This window comes from Salvia hispanica, chromosome 2 (assembly GCF_029641045.1).
Source record: "Salvia hispanica isolate PSC_SH4W2 chromosome 2, Shi_PSC_v1, whole genome shotgun sequence".
Taxonomy (NCBI): domain Eukaryota; kingdom Viridiplantae; phylum Streptophyta; class Magnoliopsida; order Lamiales; family Lamiaceae; genus Salvia; species Salvia hispanica.
Window position 1 is genome coordinate 2,867,660 of NC_142693.1, and position 16,830 is coordinate 2,884,489.

Consider the following 16,830-nt stretch of genomic DNA (forward strand, 5'->3'; position numbering starts at 1 on the left):
TTAGTGAAAATTGTGTTTCTATAGCGCCTGCTGGTCCAATTTTTTTCAATGGCTAGCCTTTAACAAATTATCCTCAATGCGTTTTAAAATTTTTTTATAGTACTTCACATTATTAATGTGCAATAAAATTTAAATAAAAGGAAATGCAAGAGATTTTAGATTTTGGTGGAGGTACAAACAAGATCACTATTAAATGTGTAATTCAATTGAATAAATCCAACACTTGAGTATTTGTTAAACGTTCATTATTTACCTAGAGGACACATGTATGATAAATTTTGGTTTTATTTTGATATTAATTTATAGGCTGTCGATGATGAAATTTTAGACCATTATAGACAATTGACATGGTTGTTAGCACCACTTAGTCAAAAGATTAATTATGTAGATTAGGGACTAGATATTACATTAATTAGTTATTAAAATTGTGCTAGTAATAACTTTTAATTTTATTTATTTATGTGCTATTAGGCATACAATTTATCGTTACTTGAACCAATCCAAATTATATTTAAAATAAGAATAATGTTAGGCTAGAAATATATAAAGCCCTGCCGTCCGTTAGCACCATAAATCTTGTTAAAGCTATTAAGGTTCTCATATTAAATTGCAACCATTGCTTTTTAATGAAAAAGATATTCTTTATTAATGCATATCCTTAACAATATTCTCTATTTGAGAAGGAAAATAAGTTTTTTTTTATCCAAATGGAATATTAAGCAATATATTGCACGCACGAGGTCGAACCACACTACATCGACAATTTTGCAGTCCGAGCCCATTTGTGGTCCGAGTTACCAATGACCTTAGGATCAATTCGTCAAGACTCATCGTATGTTTTTAATGAGGGTCATGAAAAGGCTCGAAGCGAAAATTGGCGAAGAAATCCAACAAAATTGATAACAATTGAAAATAAAAACATAAACAAGACATATCAATACAGCAACAAACTAATAAATAGTACTAACGGCTCGCAAAGAGAAAAATCACACGATAAATCGACAATAACATATCTGAATACGTAGAATTTACTTTAGCAAATATACCTATTTGACGACACATAAGAGCATCCTTAACGCTACTGGGCCGCGCCACAACTCGCGAGTCCCGGCCCGATTTCAGCGTTGGAGGGGGGAGAGTCACGGCCCGGGACGGTGCCGGGGCCGCTCCCAGGGTCCGGCCCGGCTCAGGGTTATATGCATCGGGACGGGCCGCAAACCCCCAAAATATTGATTTTTTTTTTATTTTTTTGCCATTTTATTATATCCATTTCTTCAACATTCTTCCACCAATTTCTCCATTTCTATCTTCTAAGTTATTTTAATATTTTTTCTAGGATGTAATTTTTATTTTCTAGGTCTTAATAATTTTTTTTCTAGGATTTGTAAAAAATTTTCCTCAGATTTTTAATTTTCTATTTTTCGACTGAACAATGAATTTTCCCGATTTTAATTGTTCAACGTATTCTATTTTACGATTAAAATATGTTGTAGTTGTGAATAGTGCAAATGAATAGTTGTGGCCTGAGTTGTGGCCTGCGGAGTTAATGGAGTTGTGGCCTGGAACCCCTAATTTGAGGGAATGATGACGTGGAGAGGACTTGCGGCCCAAATCCGGAACGGGGTTAAGGATGCTCCAACGTATCCAAATAATGCTCTTAAAGAATATAATGAAGAAGGATCTCATAATAAAAAAGGAAGCAAACAGTAAATAAATATACAATTTAGGACCAGGTTGCATTATCTAGATTTTGTCTGTGGATATGTATAAAGACCAAAGTCAAATTAAGACACAATTATTCAGCAGCGTTAAACGCGGAAATGAAATGTGAAGACCGTTTTTCAGACAAGAGTTTCGGCCGCCAAACTTTGAAACCATGCGTGTTTTTGGTCTAAATCTTATCCCAGACTAATTAACGGAAACATTTCCACTATTAGAAATGGAAGTTTGAACCATGCGTATTGACGGTTCTGCCCCTCGATTAAATTTCATTTGCATGCTCTAATTAATTCCATTTCCATCATCTTTTATTTCACTAAATTGGAAATGAATTAATGAGTCAACTTAATCGTGATAGTTCTTTTTTAGTGCAAATGCTCGAGCCAAAAAAATATCATACTGGCATAAGTAGTTCATTTAGTAGAACAGAAATATCAAAATTTTAAAATAATACTCCTCCCCTCCTTTATAAAAATTAGAAAATCTGAGACGACACTAAAATTAATGCATAACTGATAAAGCAAGAGAAGAGTAAAATGGTAATTAAAATAAAATAATATTAGTGGATAGTGAGAGTCGTTATAGTGGTATAAGTTATAAATGAACTGATGTACGAGTAATGAGTTTAGGATAACTTTATATAAATGGAAATTGATTATTTTTATGAGATGGATGTTGTATAACATATTAGCGAAAATAAAAAACGTTATATATGTAAACATTACGTAAATCGCCAATTGTATTAGGAAATAATCATGAATGTAAGAGCTTATAAATTGTTTAATCTTTTTAATACTATGTGTATCTACGTATGCTGACGATTGATGTACAAGTAATGAGTTTAGGATAACTTTATATAAGTGGAAATTGATTATTTCTATGAGATGGATGTTGTATAACATATTAGCAAAAATATAAAACGTTATATCTGTAAACATAATCACGAATATAATAGGACAAACTTATAAATTGTTTAATCTTTTTAATACTACGTGTATCTATGTATGATGATGATATCAAACCAAAGATTTCATATTAGTATTATCATGCTATGTATCAACAAGCCATGTAGCTCCATCAAATAAACATAATAGTTTGCTTCTACCAAACAAATGGTTATGGAAGTTAATATACTACCAACGAATTGCCTGGTAACATTAGTTTGCTTATAAATTATGCATTTCATTGATAAAACTTTGTTGATCCTTGTAACCCAACTAATATGGCAAGAATATCCTTCCCCAACAAGCCCAAAACTAAATACAAGAGAGAAAGCATTTACATCGTTCCAAAAGGGAAAAAAATAAAAATGAAGATATATTAAATTTGGCCACATTGATTACGTTATTATAACAACGATTAGGACAAAAAGTTATTCGCAATACAAGTATACAACATTTAGGACAAAAATCTCTTTTTGTAAGAGCATATCCTATTTTATTCTAACACTTAATTACACAAATCTTTGTCTCATCATCTACCTCTTTATTTAAAAATTTCGAAGCATATTCTCTTTATACTCATTAAGTGCTGCTGGCCAATCAGATTAGGAATTCATTAAATATTCATATTGTTTGTCTTGTTAATTTTATAATCCATCACACTTTCTCAATTTATCCCTGCAATTAACTTCAATTACTCATTCAATATTTATTTATATTGCCATTAATAAAAAAAAATTAAAGAAACATGCCTATCCATTCGGATAAGTTTGTGATTTGTCAAACTTATATTCCTACAGTTTACAATATAATTATCAAATGATATTAATTTGACACAAGTTTTAATAATTTGTAGTATGTAACTGAAATAAGAGTCTTGTTTGAAATATGTGAAATGTATGGTAAGTTACTAAGTTATAGTAGTATAGGTTTTATTACTACTATACATATTTTTTTATTTAAATAAATTGAAAAAAATGTGTGAAATTTTTATGAATGGATGCAAAAAGTGGCAGTTTCAGCTTTTTTTCTTGTTATTTTATTTATTTATAATATGGATATTGGATATTACAATTTGGTCATATCATATCAATCTCTTTCGTGTATTTCAATAATTTCATTCATTAAATTCTGGATATATTTCCATTATATATGTAATGTTATTACCACATAATATTTCCTTAACAACTATTCGTATTTTAGTTGAAAATGATATCCACATATCCATTTAATATCCTTGGAAAATGCATAAATGAAAATGACATAGATTAGATCAACAAATGAAGGATCCTATGACTAGTCTAGGAGAGAAGCATTTATGGAATAATCTTAGTATGCAAATTGGACCAATTCTTTAATTAAAACATTGTAGTATTTAATTTTTCTTTCCAAAATTTTGAATGAATTTTAATTCTATTAAGATAACATAGAAACTTTGAATACTTTTTATAATTATCTTAATGTTACACCAGCCTATAAAAATAGTCTTAGAGACAATAACACAATTTAATAAATATATAGACAGGTGGATGGAAAAAAATAGAAAAATATAACTATTTTTCGTGAACGAAACAATATTAAACATTTTGCAATAAGATTACAAAATTTACTAGAATAAAATCAAACGTCTAACAATCAGAATTACTATCTCTACCTCATATTTTTTTAGTAATTTTAGTATAAAATCTAAGAAAATTATATTATTTAAATTAAGTGATGAGAATAGGATAAAATATAGTAAGAGAGAATAAATAAAATGTTAAAAATGAAAAATAGAACAGAAGATAATACTCCTTCCGTCCCAAATAATTTGACCCAATATTTCATTTCGGTCCGTCCCACATAATTTGACTCATTTCACTTTTTACCATTTTTGGTAGTGAACCTCATATTTCACTAACTCATTCCCACTCACATTTTATTAATATATAAAAGTAGCACTCATATTCTACTAACTTTTTCAACTCACTTTTCATTACATTTTTTAAAATTCGTGTCTGTTCAAAGTGAGACGAATTATTCGGAACAGAGGGAGTAATAAGGTGCTGTTTATTTTATTATTATGAAGGAAAATGAGATGATAAAAAAAGAAAATGGTAGTAATAATTTGGAAGATTGTAGTGGTAATAATAGAAGAATGTAGTGGTATCCTAAGCACATACTCGACCACGCGGCATTAAACTATTGGTTAAAATACCAGCGACGCGTAGTAGGTTAATAATCCCCCAAACAACTGCGTTAGGTATATCTGTATACGGATAAGGTTTTCCTTTTTATTTTAAAAATAAAAAATAATAATTCTCATTTTAAAATAATTAATTAAATCCGCCGCGCCTTTACAATTTCTTCCCTCTCCCCTTCCACACGCCTTTCTCCTGTTCTTCTCCCCCCTATATATACCCCTTCCTCCCTCATTTCCCCCAATTCAAATTCAAAAATCAAAATTAAACTCATAATTCACATGTAAAATGGTGGATTTCGATTGGCAAGCGAAGATGATCGGCGCCGAGATCTCCAGCAAATCGCCGAGACTATCCAACAAGCTGCACATCACGATTCCTCCGCCGAAGCTCCGCAGCGCTGAGCTGGCCGCCGCGTCGGAGTCGTCGTGCTCGGCGTACGAGCAGTACCTCCGCCTGCCGGAGCTGCGGAAGCTGTGGGATGCGACGGAGTTTCCTGATTGGAGAAGTGAATCGGTGTTTAAACCGGCTTTTACCGGCTTGGAGATCACCTTCCGGTTCATTTCCACGGTTTTATCCGACGCGCGGCCGTACGTGAACCGCCGCGAGTGGCGGAGGCGGATCGAGGCTCTCGCGATGAGGCAGATCGAGATCATCGCCGATCTGTGCGAGGACGATTGCGCGATTCCGATTGTGGATCTGTCGAGCGAATCCGGCGCCCTAGCGCCGACGAACAGCTCGGCGGAGGTGTGGAAGATGGCGGACGACGACACGGTGGTGGTGAGCCACGTCAGCGAGGAGAGCCTCCTGCCGCGGCTGGCGTCGTGGCAGAAGTACGAAGGCGTGGCGCGGCGGATCCAGTACTCGATCGAGTGCCAGATGCAGGGGCTGCCGTACACGCTAGGTCTGGGGGAGCCGAACCTGAGCGGGAAGCCGAGCCTCAACTACGACCAGATCTGCAAGCCGGCGGCGGTGCACTCGCTGAAAAAGTGCTCAATCGACGGCGTGGAGACGAAGAATTTCGAAAATCGGACGGTTTACTCGACGCATCAGGTTCTGGAGTCGTGGATCCGAGTCGCGAGGGGGCTAATCGCGAGGATCGGAGAGGAAATCGACTCGCGGCGGTGGGAGAGGGCGGCGAGGGATTGCTGGCTGCTGGAGAAGGTGTGGTCGATTTTGAATCAGATCGAAGATCTGCATCTGCTGATGGATCCGGATGATTTCCTGCAGCTGAAAAATCAGCTGGTGATCAAGGCGAGCTCCGATTCGGAGCTCTTCTGCTTCCGATCGCGCGAGCTCGTCGAGATCACGAAATCGTCCAAGGATCTGAAGCACACGGTGCCGGCGGTGCTGGAGGTGGAGGTGGATCCGAGCGGCGGACCGAGGATACAGGACGCGGCGATGGAGCTGTACCGGAAAAAGGAGGATTTCGCGAAAATCCACCTGCTGCAGGCGATGCAGGCGGTGGAGGCGGCGGTGAAGAGGTTTTACTTCGGCTACAAGCAGCTGCTGGCGGTGGTGATGGGGAGCTTGGAGGCGAAGGGGAACGTTGAGTCCGGCGATCTGTTGAGCCAGATATTTACGGAGCCGACGTATTTTCCGAGCTTGGACGCGGCGAAGACGTTTCTGGGGGAGCGGTGGAGCCATGAGGCGGCGGGGCGGTGTAGTCCGGAGTGGCGGCGGCGGAGTGTTTCGTGACGCGGTGGCGGGCTCAGTCAAATAGGAGATGGATTTTAATTTGCTGATTTTAGTCAAATTTTTGGTATATGAAAAATTAATTATTTTATGAATTTAAATATTATAGTAAGTACTATGATTCATTGCAATAGTGACTCATCCGATTTAGATGGAGAATGATCTTTCTAGTATGTTGCATGTACGTAAACAACCATCCAATATTTTTTATTTTAAAGTGATATTCTATAGTTATATTTATGAGCATTCGTCAATTTTTCGTCAAAGCCAAATTCAATTAGAAAGTTGATACATTTGAGAAATCTCGATCTTTCAGATGCATATATTGAAGACTTGCCGGAGTGGATTGGTGAACTCAGTCGCTTGCAAACATTAAGAATGTCAAGGGTCAGTAATCAGAAGCTGCCAAACACATTGAAACACTGGATTAACTTGAGGCATCTTTATTTTGATTTTGATGTAGGGTGACATGTGGAAATTGAGCGATTAACTAGTCTCCAAACACTACCTTACTTCACAGTGAGCGAAGAGAAGAGCTATCACATTGAAGAATTTGAAATGTGAAAAGTTACAAATGAGAATTAATTATTAAAAAGCTTGAGAGGGTTAGTTGCAACTTATAAGAATGACGTTAGGTTAATTTTAATTTCTAGTTTCCTTGTTAGAATAAAAATGTTTCGAATGACAAAAAAGTAACTCGAGTATCGTGTAGTTTTATCAAAAGATCACTCATCATCATATAATATACAAATCAAAATACCAACAACTCACAAGCCGAAGGCATACTAACTAGGGAGCTAATAAGAGTATATCGAGTAACAACAATGAATCACATTGAAAGACATGCGTATGAAAGTAGAATGTTATTAAGATAAACCAAGATAATTCACATTACATATACTACTACTATCTAATAATCGATATTCAGTCATATAATAAGGATACATATACGTAGATCGACAGCCCTATCGCTTATATGCCCTACTATTTGTACTCCTTGAGCTAGACCAATCTCTATTACTATAACCGAAGATTATTCGTTTGTCTTTGTGGAAAAAGAAAAAGGAAATTGGACAATGCCATACCCATTTTCTCATGAAGCACAAAAGTATTGTCTTCTCCTATCCCAATTAGGTTTGACACGTTCAAACATTGTCTTATATGTTCAAAATGTCAATATATTAGTACCATCATCAAGAGAATTTTATAGTACTATCGATTGTAATACACTTTGAATACTTGAATCAGTTTAAATCTATAAAAATAAAGTTATTACAATGGTTGTCTATTTAGATATAGAAACTGAACATAGAATAGGTGTAGTAATGATAAATGCAACGAAAAATGAACTACAATATTAAAACAATGAGCTAATTTCACTCGAACAAATTAAAGATGTGAAGACTGTAAATTTGGATTAGATATTCAGCCCATTTTAACTAATAGAGATCAAAGTTTTAGGCCCGTTATTTGACAAGGCCAGGCCAGTCAGTCGGCCCACGAGTTTAATAATTTTAAGCCCATTTATATTTTAATTTTCAAAACATTTTATTGAATATTTTGGAAATCATTTTGTCATATTGGCCCAAGCCACTCCTAGGCCCTAGCACAGGCATCCATACAGATTTTGCTTATGAAATGCAAAAATGTTTGAAATGTGTTTGACAACAAATAATTTGTGTCAACAAAAAACCAAAGGTTGATTTAAAATCTACATTTCGAATAAATAATATTCAGTGTACTTATTTATTTTGAATTGATCCATTTTGAATGAAGGAGGACACGGTTTGTTGCTTAAAATATTGATTGTGGTTACCATATGAAATAGTATACATATTGGAAAAATTGATCCATTACTTATGTGCCAGCAATCTTGTGTTTTAGAACAAAATACCATTTCACACAAATCACAAAGGGCACTGATCAAAGCAAAAATAAAAGACAACAAACAGAAAAATGACTACAAGAAACAATAGCTACCGACTCTATCAACAAAAATTGAAGGAAAATCAAAACAAGCCACAAAATAAGAGCTCACAAAATGACAAAAGTGAAGTGAGGATTGAGGTGTTGCATAAAGACACCTTATTCTTAGGTTGAAAAATGAGATCTATTTTAAGATTCATTAAACCTACTACACTATAACCCAAAATGTCTTCCCTATTGAATGCTATTTTCACTTTATTAGATTAGCCGCATGTCTATGAGTAAAAGGACACTATGAAGAAAGGTCATTCCTAACGTCACACGATGTGACGGTTATCACTGACAATGAATGACACACGAAGAACAGAAGTGAATCCTAGCCCCACAAACAGTTGGGGCTGAGCTGTCGCACTGTGAGATCAGCGAGAACTCCAAAGGTCGAATTTAATGAAGTTTTCCTGCTCTCATGAACCAACGATGAAGTCGGACAACCTCGACCCCACCTGATCCAACCAATTAGACGAAGTCAAGATGACATTGAGATAGTGCACTTAAACTTGTTTGATTTCTATTAAGATTATGAAATTTAGCATAAGAGAATGAGAAAAGGAAACTTAGAAATTAGAAGACAAAATTACATACTAGTAATATAGTAATTAGTAGTATAGTATTCGATTTCCAGTTCATACTAAAATATAAACATCACCTCAATTAACTAAGTTATTGTTTGGCTGGCTCGGATTTCTCTCCACCACAAAATATTGTACAGTTATTATGTGGTATTCCCATAGTCTACCACGTTAATATAATTAAATTGAACTAAACCGACCAATTATGCAATATGATTAATGAAACAATAATAATTATAATCGAAGTGCTTAAATCATTGCTTATATTAAAAAGGCTGCCAGAGTGGAATAACTTGCAAATTTTGGACCAATCAATGGCAAATATTAGGTTAATGCTGTCACCATTAACAACCGCCATTTATAATTCCTTCACTTGCTACTTGAATATAGTAGTAACATTATTTAGTATTGACAACGACGACCAATTATTATGTTTTGAATATAAATATTTTTATATGTTTGTGTGTAAATAATAATATAAATATGTGCTGTATGAGCGTTTTCGATCATATAAAAATAGTAAGAAAATACTAGTATATTTTTTTTCTAGCACTCCTAAACCACATTCAGTATTATAATTTAATTCTAAGCATTGAGTATAGTTGTTTATATAATCATATGATATCATTACTAAAGCATTACTAATATAATAATAATACACAATGCTAAAATATGATAATGTTTTCAACTTATTAATTAAGCTGGCCAGTTAATTTATATTGGGTCAAATATAGTTTATGGCTTGGATTTAGGAATATTTTTTTTTATAAAAAACTTGTGTACTCTCGCTTATTTTTTAGAACCTTAAAACACGCATAAAGGCGCGATTTTTAGCTCGAGACCAATAATCTAATATCGGAAAGCTAAATCAGTGCGATATCTTAAGTATTCAAGATTTTTAAATGAATAAATAAATATTCAAGTTATTTTAAAAAAGACTCAAACTTTGGACTATAAACCTCTTATGAAAGTGAATTTGATTTTTCCGATTCAAAGAAAATGCTCAAAGCCAAAAGAGAATGACGAACGAGAGAGGATTTGACACAACAACCAAACAGAGAAACAAAAAATGACGTTCCATTACAATATTAAATGATATAGACCACAATTTGGAACCTTATCCTTTACATTAAACCACAACGGTTTACAACTATGTTTCTAACAACTATAGTTCTATGACAACTCATTTATTTGGATTTTCCTATATTTAACAACGAATTTTCGTATTATTCCAACGGTCATTTAAATATTGATGTCATTTTCATAAAGAAAAAATGTATTTTGTTTTAAACAATGTAACGTTATAGTAATAATTAATAACGGTCATTTTATTGGGGCACACATATATTGCATGGTTATAAACAAATTAAACTAGATAGTTATAGAAAATGAATTAATTTTGAAGGTTATTATATGTGATCATTGATTTTTGCATAAAGACCAATTTTACTTCCATGATTGAATTATGACTCCTCCCACTATATTATACATTTCTTATTTGAGTTTTTTAAAAGATGAGTGGTGTAATTCAGCCATAATAATAACTTACCTTGATTTCGGTTCAAATAAACAAGTCCATTTTCTAGTGATTTAGTAAATATTTAATTCATTCAGCTAAAAAGTAGGAGTATAAATTTTTATCATGCGATTATATCCTTCATTGTAATCAAATCATATCTCTAAATAAGTATATAAGTAGAAAGCATAATAATGTAAAAATATTTTAATGGAGTATTAAATAAGATAATTAATTTATTATCATTCTTTTTACTAATTAGTAAGATTTATAAAAATATTCTTTCATAGCTAGACAACATGGTTGGGGCTGCCTAGGTTTATTTTATTAAATATACTAGTATGATTTACAACAAACCTATATGATTTTACTAAAACCTATTGAGTTGTCTCATAAATTCATAAAACCACATTGATATGCTCCATGTTGATGAGGGACCCTGTGCCACAAAAAACATTAAATATATTCTTTAAAAAACACATTAAAATATTAAATATATTTTTAGTAAGTATACATAATAGACCAAATCTTTTCAATCAATATAAGCATGTGAGCTGACGTGGCAGCTCACCAATGACAGAGTAGGAGAACTTGTAGTACTCAATGATAAGGAAACATGTATTTGGACAAATTTATAAATTTCGATTTATTATGCAATGTCATTTGCACTTCTTATTTAAAAATAATAAATGTGCATGGACCTTGTGGGCAATAAAATCATACGAAATTCACAATTTGACTTTGAATTTTTTTTACGTGGCCAGAGTTCTACTGGTGGACTCAGCGATTTATTTCTCAGTGAGTTATTGACATTTAGAAAAATGAAATAATGACATATTTCCACACCCAAAATCAATGATCTAAGTGATACTTTTTGGTCAGGATGAATAATTTTATTTATTGTTTTTATGTGTGCAATTTTGATATTTGGTTAGGGATGAATAGTTGAAGCATTTGGCCCGGATTCAGGCCCCAAATCCTCTCCACGTCATTGTTCTTCTAAATTTGAGTTTCATACCACAACTCTTCTAACCCTACCGGTCCGTTAGGATTTGCTTTATCTGACACTGAACTGAGCACTTATTTTCAAAATTTTAATTTCCGCACATAGATAAAAGCATCGGTAGTTATAGATATGTTATTTTATATGATGAACTATAAGATTTCCACAGAGCTAAGTGTATTTTTAAATAAAAGATTTGGACATGAAAAAAGACAAAATGAAACGTGGTAAACCACAGTGAATTCGGCGACCGCCCCGCTCTGTTTTGTCGTGCTTTATTCAATGTTTCCAATTAAAAACGCCAAACCATTATATCACATGTCAATTTTTCTTTACCTAACTCATTTATTGCCGATTATACTCCCTCCGTCCCCGATTAAGAGTCACACTTTGACCGGACACGGATTTTAAGAAATGTAAAGAAAAGTTAGTTGAAAAAGTTCGTGGAATGTGGGACCCACTTTTTATATTGGTTTTATAATAAAATGTGAGTGAAATGAGTTAGTGAAATGTGAGACCTACGTCCATTTATGATAAAAATGAAGTGTGACTCTTAATCGGGGACGAGCCGAAATGAAAAAATGTGACTCTTAATCGGGGACGGAGGGAGTACTTGTCTTACATATTTTGCTAGCTAGGTGTTAAAGTGCTTCTATTTACCAAAGACTAGAAATTTTATAAATAGTACATATTGCAAGTTATCAACAATGGAGGCAAATTTTTGTGTTTAGGTGCGGTAAATAATTACATAATCACATATTTACAAGAACTCGAGACCCGGGACGTGTTGTCGCGATGATGAAAATAAGATTGAAGAGCCTACAGAGTCTGAACATATCGTCGACTGTGAATGGAGAAACTTAAGCTCCTACCGAGGCTATATTTTGTGCAAATCGTTGTGCCTGTCATCATAATAAAATATAAAAAAACCTTTTTTTATTAGATTCGAAACTTGAAATTTATAATATATAGCCTATCAAAATAAATTTTTGTATCCGTCTCTAATCCGCCACTAATTGGGTACGATTAATGACTAATAGTAATAGTATGACATGTATGGGAGTCTAACATGATATTTTGTTTGTATATTAAGATTGTTGCCTAACTATATTGTTTTCTTGTGTTTATTAAGTAACACAATTATTTATGTGTATTAAAATTTTCATATCGAAGTTGATTGCACAGCTAGGATTGATCCGCTGTTCCTTTTGATTTCAGAATCTTTTGCCTTTTTAATTGCCATTTTGTTATGTTGAATGATAGATAAAATTTTCAAAAAACAATACAATTGTTTTTTTACTCTTAAGTTATTTTATTGACCTAACAGTTTTATTTACAAGAATAAAAACAATTAGTCCTCTTATCTTTTCATCCAATTTGAGCTTAAATTTGTAATTATAAGGCTAAAATTGATAGGAAAATAGAATTTTTTTAAATCATATGCTTTTTAAAATGAAAAACATGGAAAAATATCATCTTGCTCCTACCTATGAATTGTGATGAAAACAAGAGAAATGGGGTTGCTCGAATTTCTCTTCCATACTACTCCAAAAAACTAGAATCTACCCTATAAATACTGGTTGATCCAGGTGGAGTTGAAGAGTCGACCCTACCGTCTCATAAAAATAAGAAAACTCCCAATAAGTTTAGTGTTTGGAGCTGTCGTCTATCACACTATACGATGGCAACACCACCTCAATTCTTCGGGATTGAGGTCCACTCCAGTAATCCACAACTATCCCAAGACTCGAACCTTTGCTTTGTTTATATTAAACCAACGTGTTCTCTGTTAATTTCAGCCCTTTTAGCTATATATGTGAAAAGTTATTCGTTCGATATCCAAAGCGATGTCAACTACACTGTTGTCTCTGTCTTCCGATTGTAACAAAGAGTTGAAATACATGAAAAGAGTTGAAATTAGAAGAGTTGAAATACATGTAAAACACTCATAGATAACAATTAACTCCAAGTTGATTTACTAGAGAGTAGAGAGTAGTGTTACTATTGATTTGTCAAATTAAACCTAGCTAGAGTGTGGTGGGCGTCATTATCAATTATCATCAAACAATAATATCATGCATAAATTTGAGGACCTCAATTAGCCAGACTTCCCCAATTTCTCGCCGACAAAACACACAGCGTCGTTTTCTCCTATCCAATAAGATAATTTTAATAAAACAAAATAAAAATAAACACCACACAATTATTCAGAAGTCGGCTCTATCATATTGAAAAATGAACTCATCCATATGCAGGTCACCATGGACCCATACCATCAAATCATATGACCAAATTCTACGTTTTCTTATCGTTATTCCAATCCTAATTTCATTTTCATATACTCCAACATTTAAATAACAAGTCATATACTATAATCAATCACCTAATAAAACAATTAATTTTGAAGAAAAATTAACTATCTTTGCCCATAGCAGGACTTTACACTATATTCTACTACAATTTAATATGTGAGCTGCAATTTTTACACCAAAATCTCACTCTTTCTAGATAATTGCGTTAAACATTGATCTTACTCTTTTTATATAATTGTGTCGATTAAAGTAAGCCAAGTTCTAATATCGATAACAATTGTTAATGAAGTACTCTCATCCCATTTCATTTTCTAGGGATAAATTTATATTTCATCAAATATGTGCAATATTTTTTTACATGAGAATCTTACACTTTCTAGAGAATAGTATCAATAACTTTCTTCATTTTAATATAACCATGCCTAATAAAACAAACCAAGTTCTAGTGTCAAAAATTTGTAGCACACTTCGGCAGCGTGAAGTTGTGGTGACTCTGAGGTCACAGATTCAAACTCTGCCATTCGTTGGGAAACTTTCGACCTTAGTTCACAAGTCTGATCGAGTAGGATTAGTCGAATTCCGCCAATATAGATTCAGTACATCTATGATCGAATAAAAAAAGAAACAAACTAAGTTTAATGAAATGGAGAGAGTACTAAAAATAACACGAACCTCGGGGGTTCTTAAATGCCAACCCAACCCAACTCTTATCACATCATATCCCTATAAATAATCCCCCATCTTCCCCCACATTATCCCATCACTCAAACACAACCAAAATCCCACAAAAACCTTCAATCTCTCCCTAAATTCCAACAATGGAGAACAAAGAGGAGGACGTCCGCGTCGGAGCCAACAAATTCCACGAGCACCAGCCCATCGGCACGGCGGCCCAGAGCCAGGACAAGGACTACAAGGAGCCCCCTCCGGCCCCCCTCATCGACGCCTCCGAGTTCGCCTCGTGGTCCTTCTACCGCGCCGGCATCGCCGAGTTCATCGCCACCTTCCTCTTCCTCTACATCACCGTCCTCACGGTGATGGGCGTCAGCAAGGCCGACTCCAAGTGCGCCACCGTGGGCATCCAGGGCATCGCCTGGGCCTTCGGCGGCATGATCTTCGCCCTCGTCTACTGCACCGCCGGCATCTCCGGCGGCCACATCAACCCGGCCGTGACGTTCGGCCTCTTCCTCGCCCGGAAGCTGTCGCTCAACCGGGCCGTGTTCTACGTGGTGATGCAGTGCCTCGGCGCCATCTGCGGCGCCGGGGTCGTGAAGGGCTTCGGGAAGAGCCTCTACATGACCAAGGGCGGCGGCGCGAACGTCGTCGCGCCCGGATACACCAAGGGGAGCGGCCTCGGCGCGGAGATCGTCGGCACTTTCGTGCTGGTCTACACCGTCTTCTCTGCCACTGACGCCAAGCGCAGCGCCAGAGACTCCCATGTCCCTGTAAGACAGATGGGAAATCATTATTGATTATTTTTTATTATAAAAAAAAAGTGTTTCTGAAGCGCGACTCAGCTGAGAAGACATTTTTTAATTAACTAATAAAATGTTATTATTTTTTTTCTAGATATTGGCTCCGTTGCCAATTGGGTTCGCGGTGTTCTTGGTGCACTTGGCCACGATCCCGATTACCGGGACCGGTATCAACCCGGCCAGGAGTCTCGGGGCGGCCATCATCTACAACAAGAGCCACGCGTGGGACGACCACGTAAGCGTCCTAATCTCATTAAGATTTCGTTTTGATAAAATAATACTCCTATTTAACTAGATTTATTTTTCGTGCGATGCAGTGGGTGTTCTGGGTCGGACCATTCATCGGGGCGGCGCTTGCGGCTCTCTACCATCAAGTGGTGATCAGAGCAATTCCGTTCAAGTCCAAGTGAAGACTTTGATTGCATTTTTCAATTTGTGTAATCTCATAAAATTTGGGGCTTATTTTTATTCTCCAATGTTTTTGGTATTTGATTTAAGTTTGCTTTGCCCACTTGTATTATAAAGTGTATCATTTCAAGTAATAATCTTATAATGGGTTTGGAATTATTTGATTGAGAGCCTATCGTGGGATTGTCTATTGTTTCATGTTCACTTTTCTTCTGTTTTTTTTTTTTGTGTGGTTTATCCATCCATTAGCAATAATTTAGTCAAATGACATATTTGACAATATAGTACTTTTAATATTCCATCTGCAACCGTCAAACTAAGCTTGGCCACAATTTTTTACTCATATTCTTGTGCCTGTGAATGAAATTTGTAACCACCATAAATTGGAATGACCAACTCATGTTTTGCCTTTCTACCAAGGAAAATAAAGAATTTTAACAAAATTATATAATCTCTATGTTGTGCCATTTAACAAAATTATACGAATCCAACTCGACAACAAAAGAAATGATTTCAATTTTCAAGCATCAATAGCCGTGTAAAGCCGTCCTATACGTTATTTTTCGATGTAAGAAACATAGTCGCTCAAGCTATGAATTTACGAACTAGCTAGAATAGGCAAATCTAACACCAAAGAAGAAATAATAACCATCAAGAAGAAATTACAAATCAAACACGCAAAAAATAACTCCAATCAAAATAAGAAGACACTTCGAGCTGACTCCAAGTAAACGAAAACAAAACTAGCTACACTAAATCAAACTATAGCCCATGTCATATTCTAGTGTGCAACACATGGCTCATTGAGTTGCACGTTTCAACCTTACCCCCAAATTCAGTAATTCATCATTTTTATACTATGCTCTATTCTATAACATTCTTTTTTATTCATGCCACCTCCTTTTCTCAATGTTATATTTCTTTGCTCTTCTACAATTATCTTTTTGAAGATTGGAATGTGTTGATTGTTGGCATCACAAACTAATTATCCACACGCAACACATGTTGAATAACGTATTTGCTTCA

General features: G+C 34.9%; 2 protein-coding genes across 2 annotated transcripts; both read left to right on the forward strand.

Moving 5' to 3' along the window:
- The first annotated feature begins 5,077 nt into the window (after positions 1-5,077).
- LOC125221192 (nematode resistance protein-like HSPRO2) lies at positions 5,078-6,781 on the forward strand. Its single transcript, XM_089066132.1, has one exon. The coding sequence runs from the start codon at positions 5,129-5,131 to the stop codon at positions 6,536-6,538; it is 1,410 nt and encodes a 469-aa protein (XP_088922258.1). The 5' UTR covers positions 5,078-5,128; the 3' UTR covers positions 6,539-6,781.
- A 7,888-nt stretch (positions 6,782-14,669) lies between these two features.
- LOC148931387 (aquaporin PIP1-2) lies at positions 14,670-15,963 on the forward strand. Its single transcript, XM_089064415.1, has 3 exons — positions 14,670-15,366; positions 15,491-15,631; positions 15,714-15,963. The coding sequence occupies exons 1-3, from the start codon at positions 14,740-14,742 to the stop codon at positions 15,804-15,806; spliced, it is 861 nt and encodes a 286-aa protein (XP_088920541.1). The 5' UTR covers positions 14,670-14,739; the 3' UTR covers positions 15,807-15,963.
- Positions 15,964-16,830: the final 867 nt, after the last annotated feature.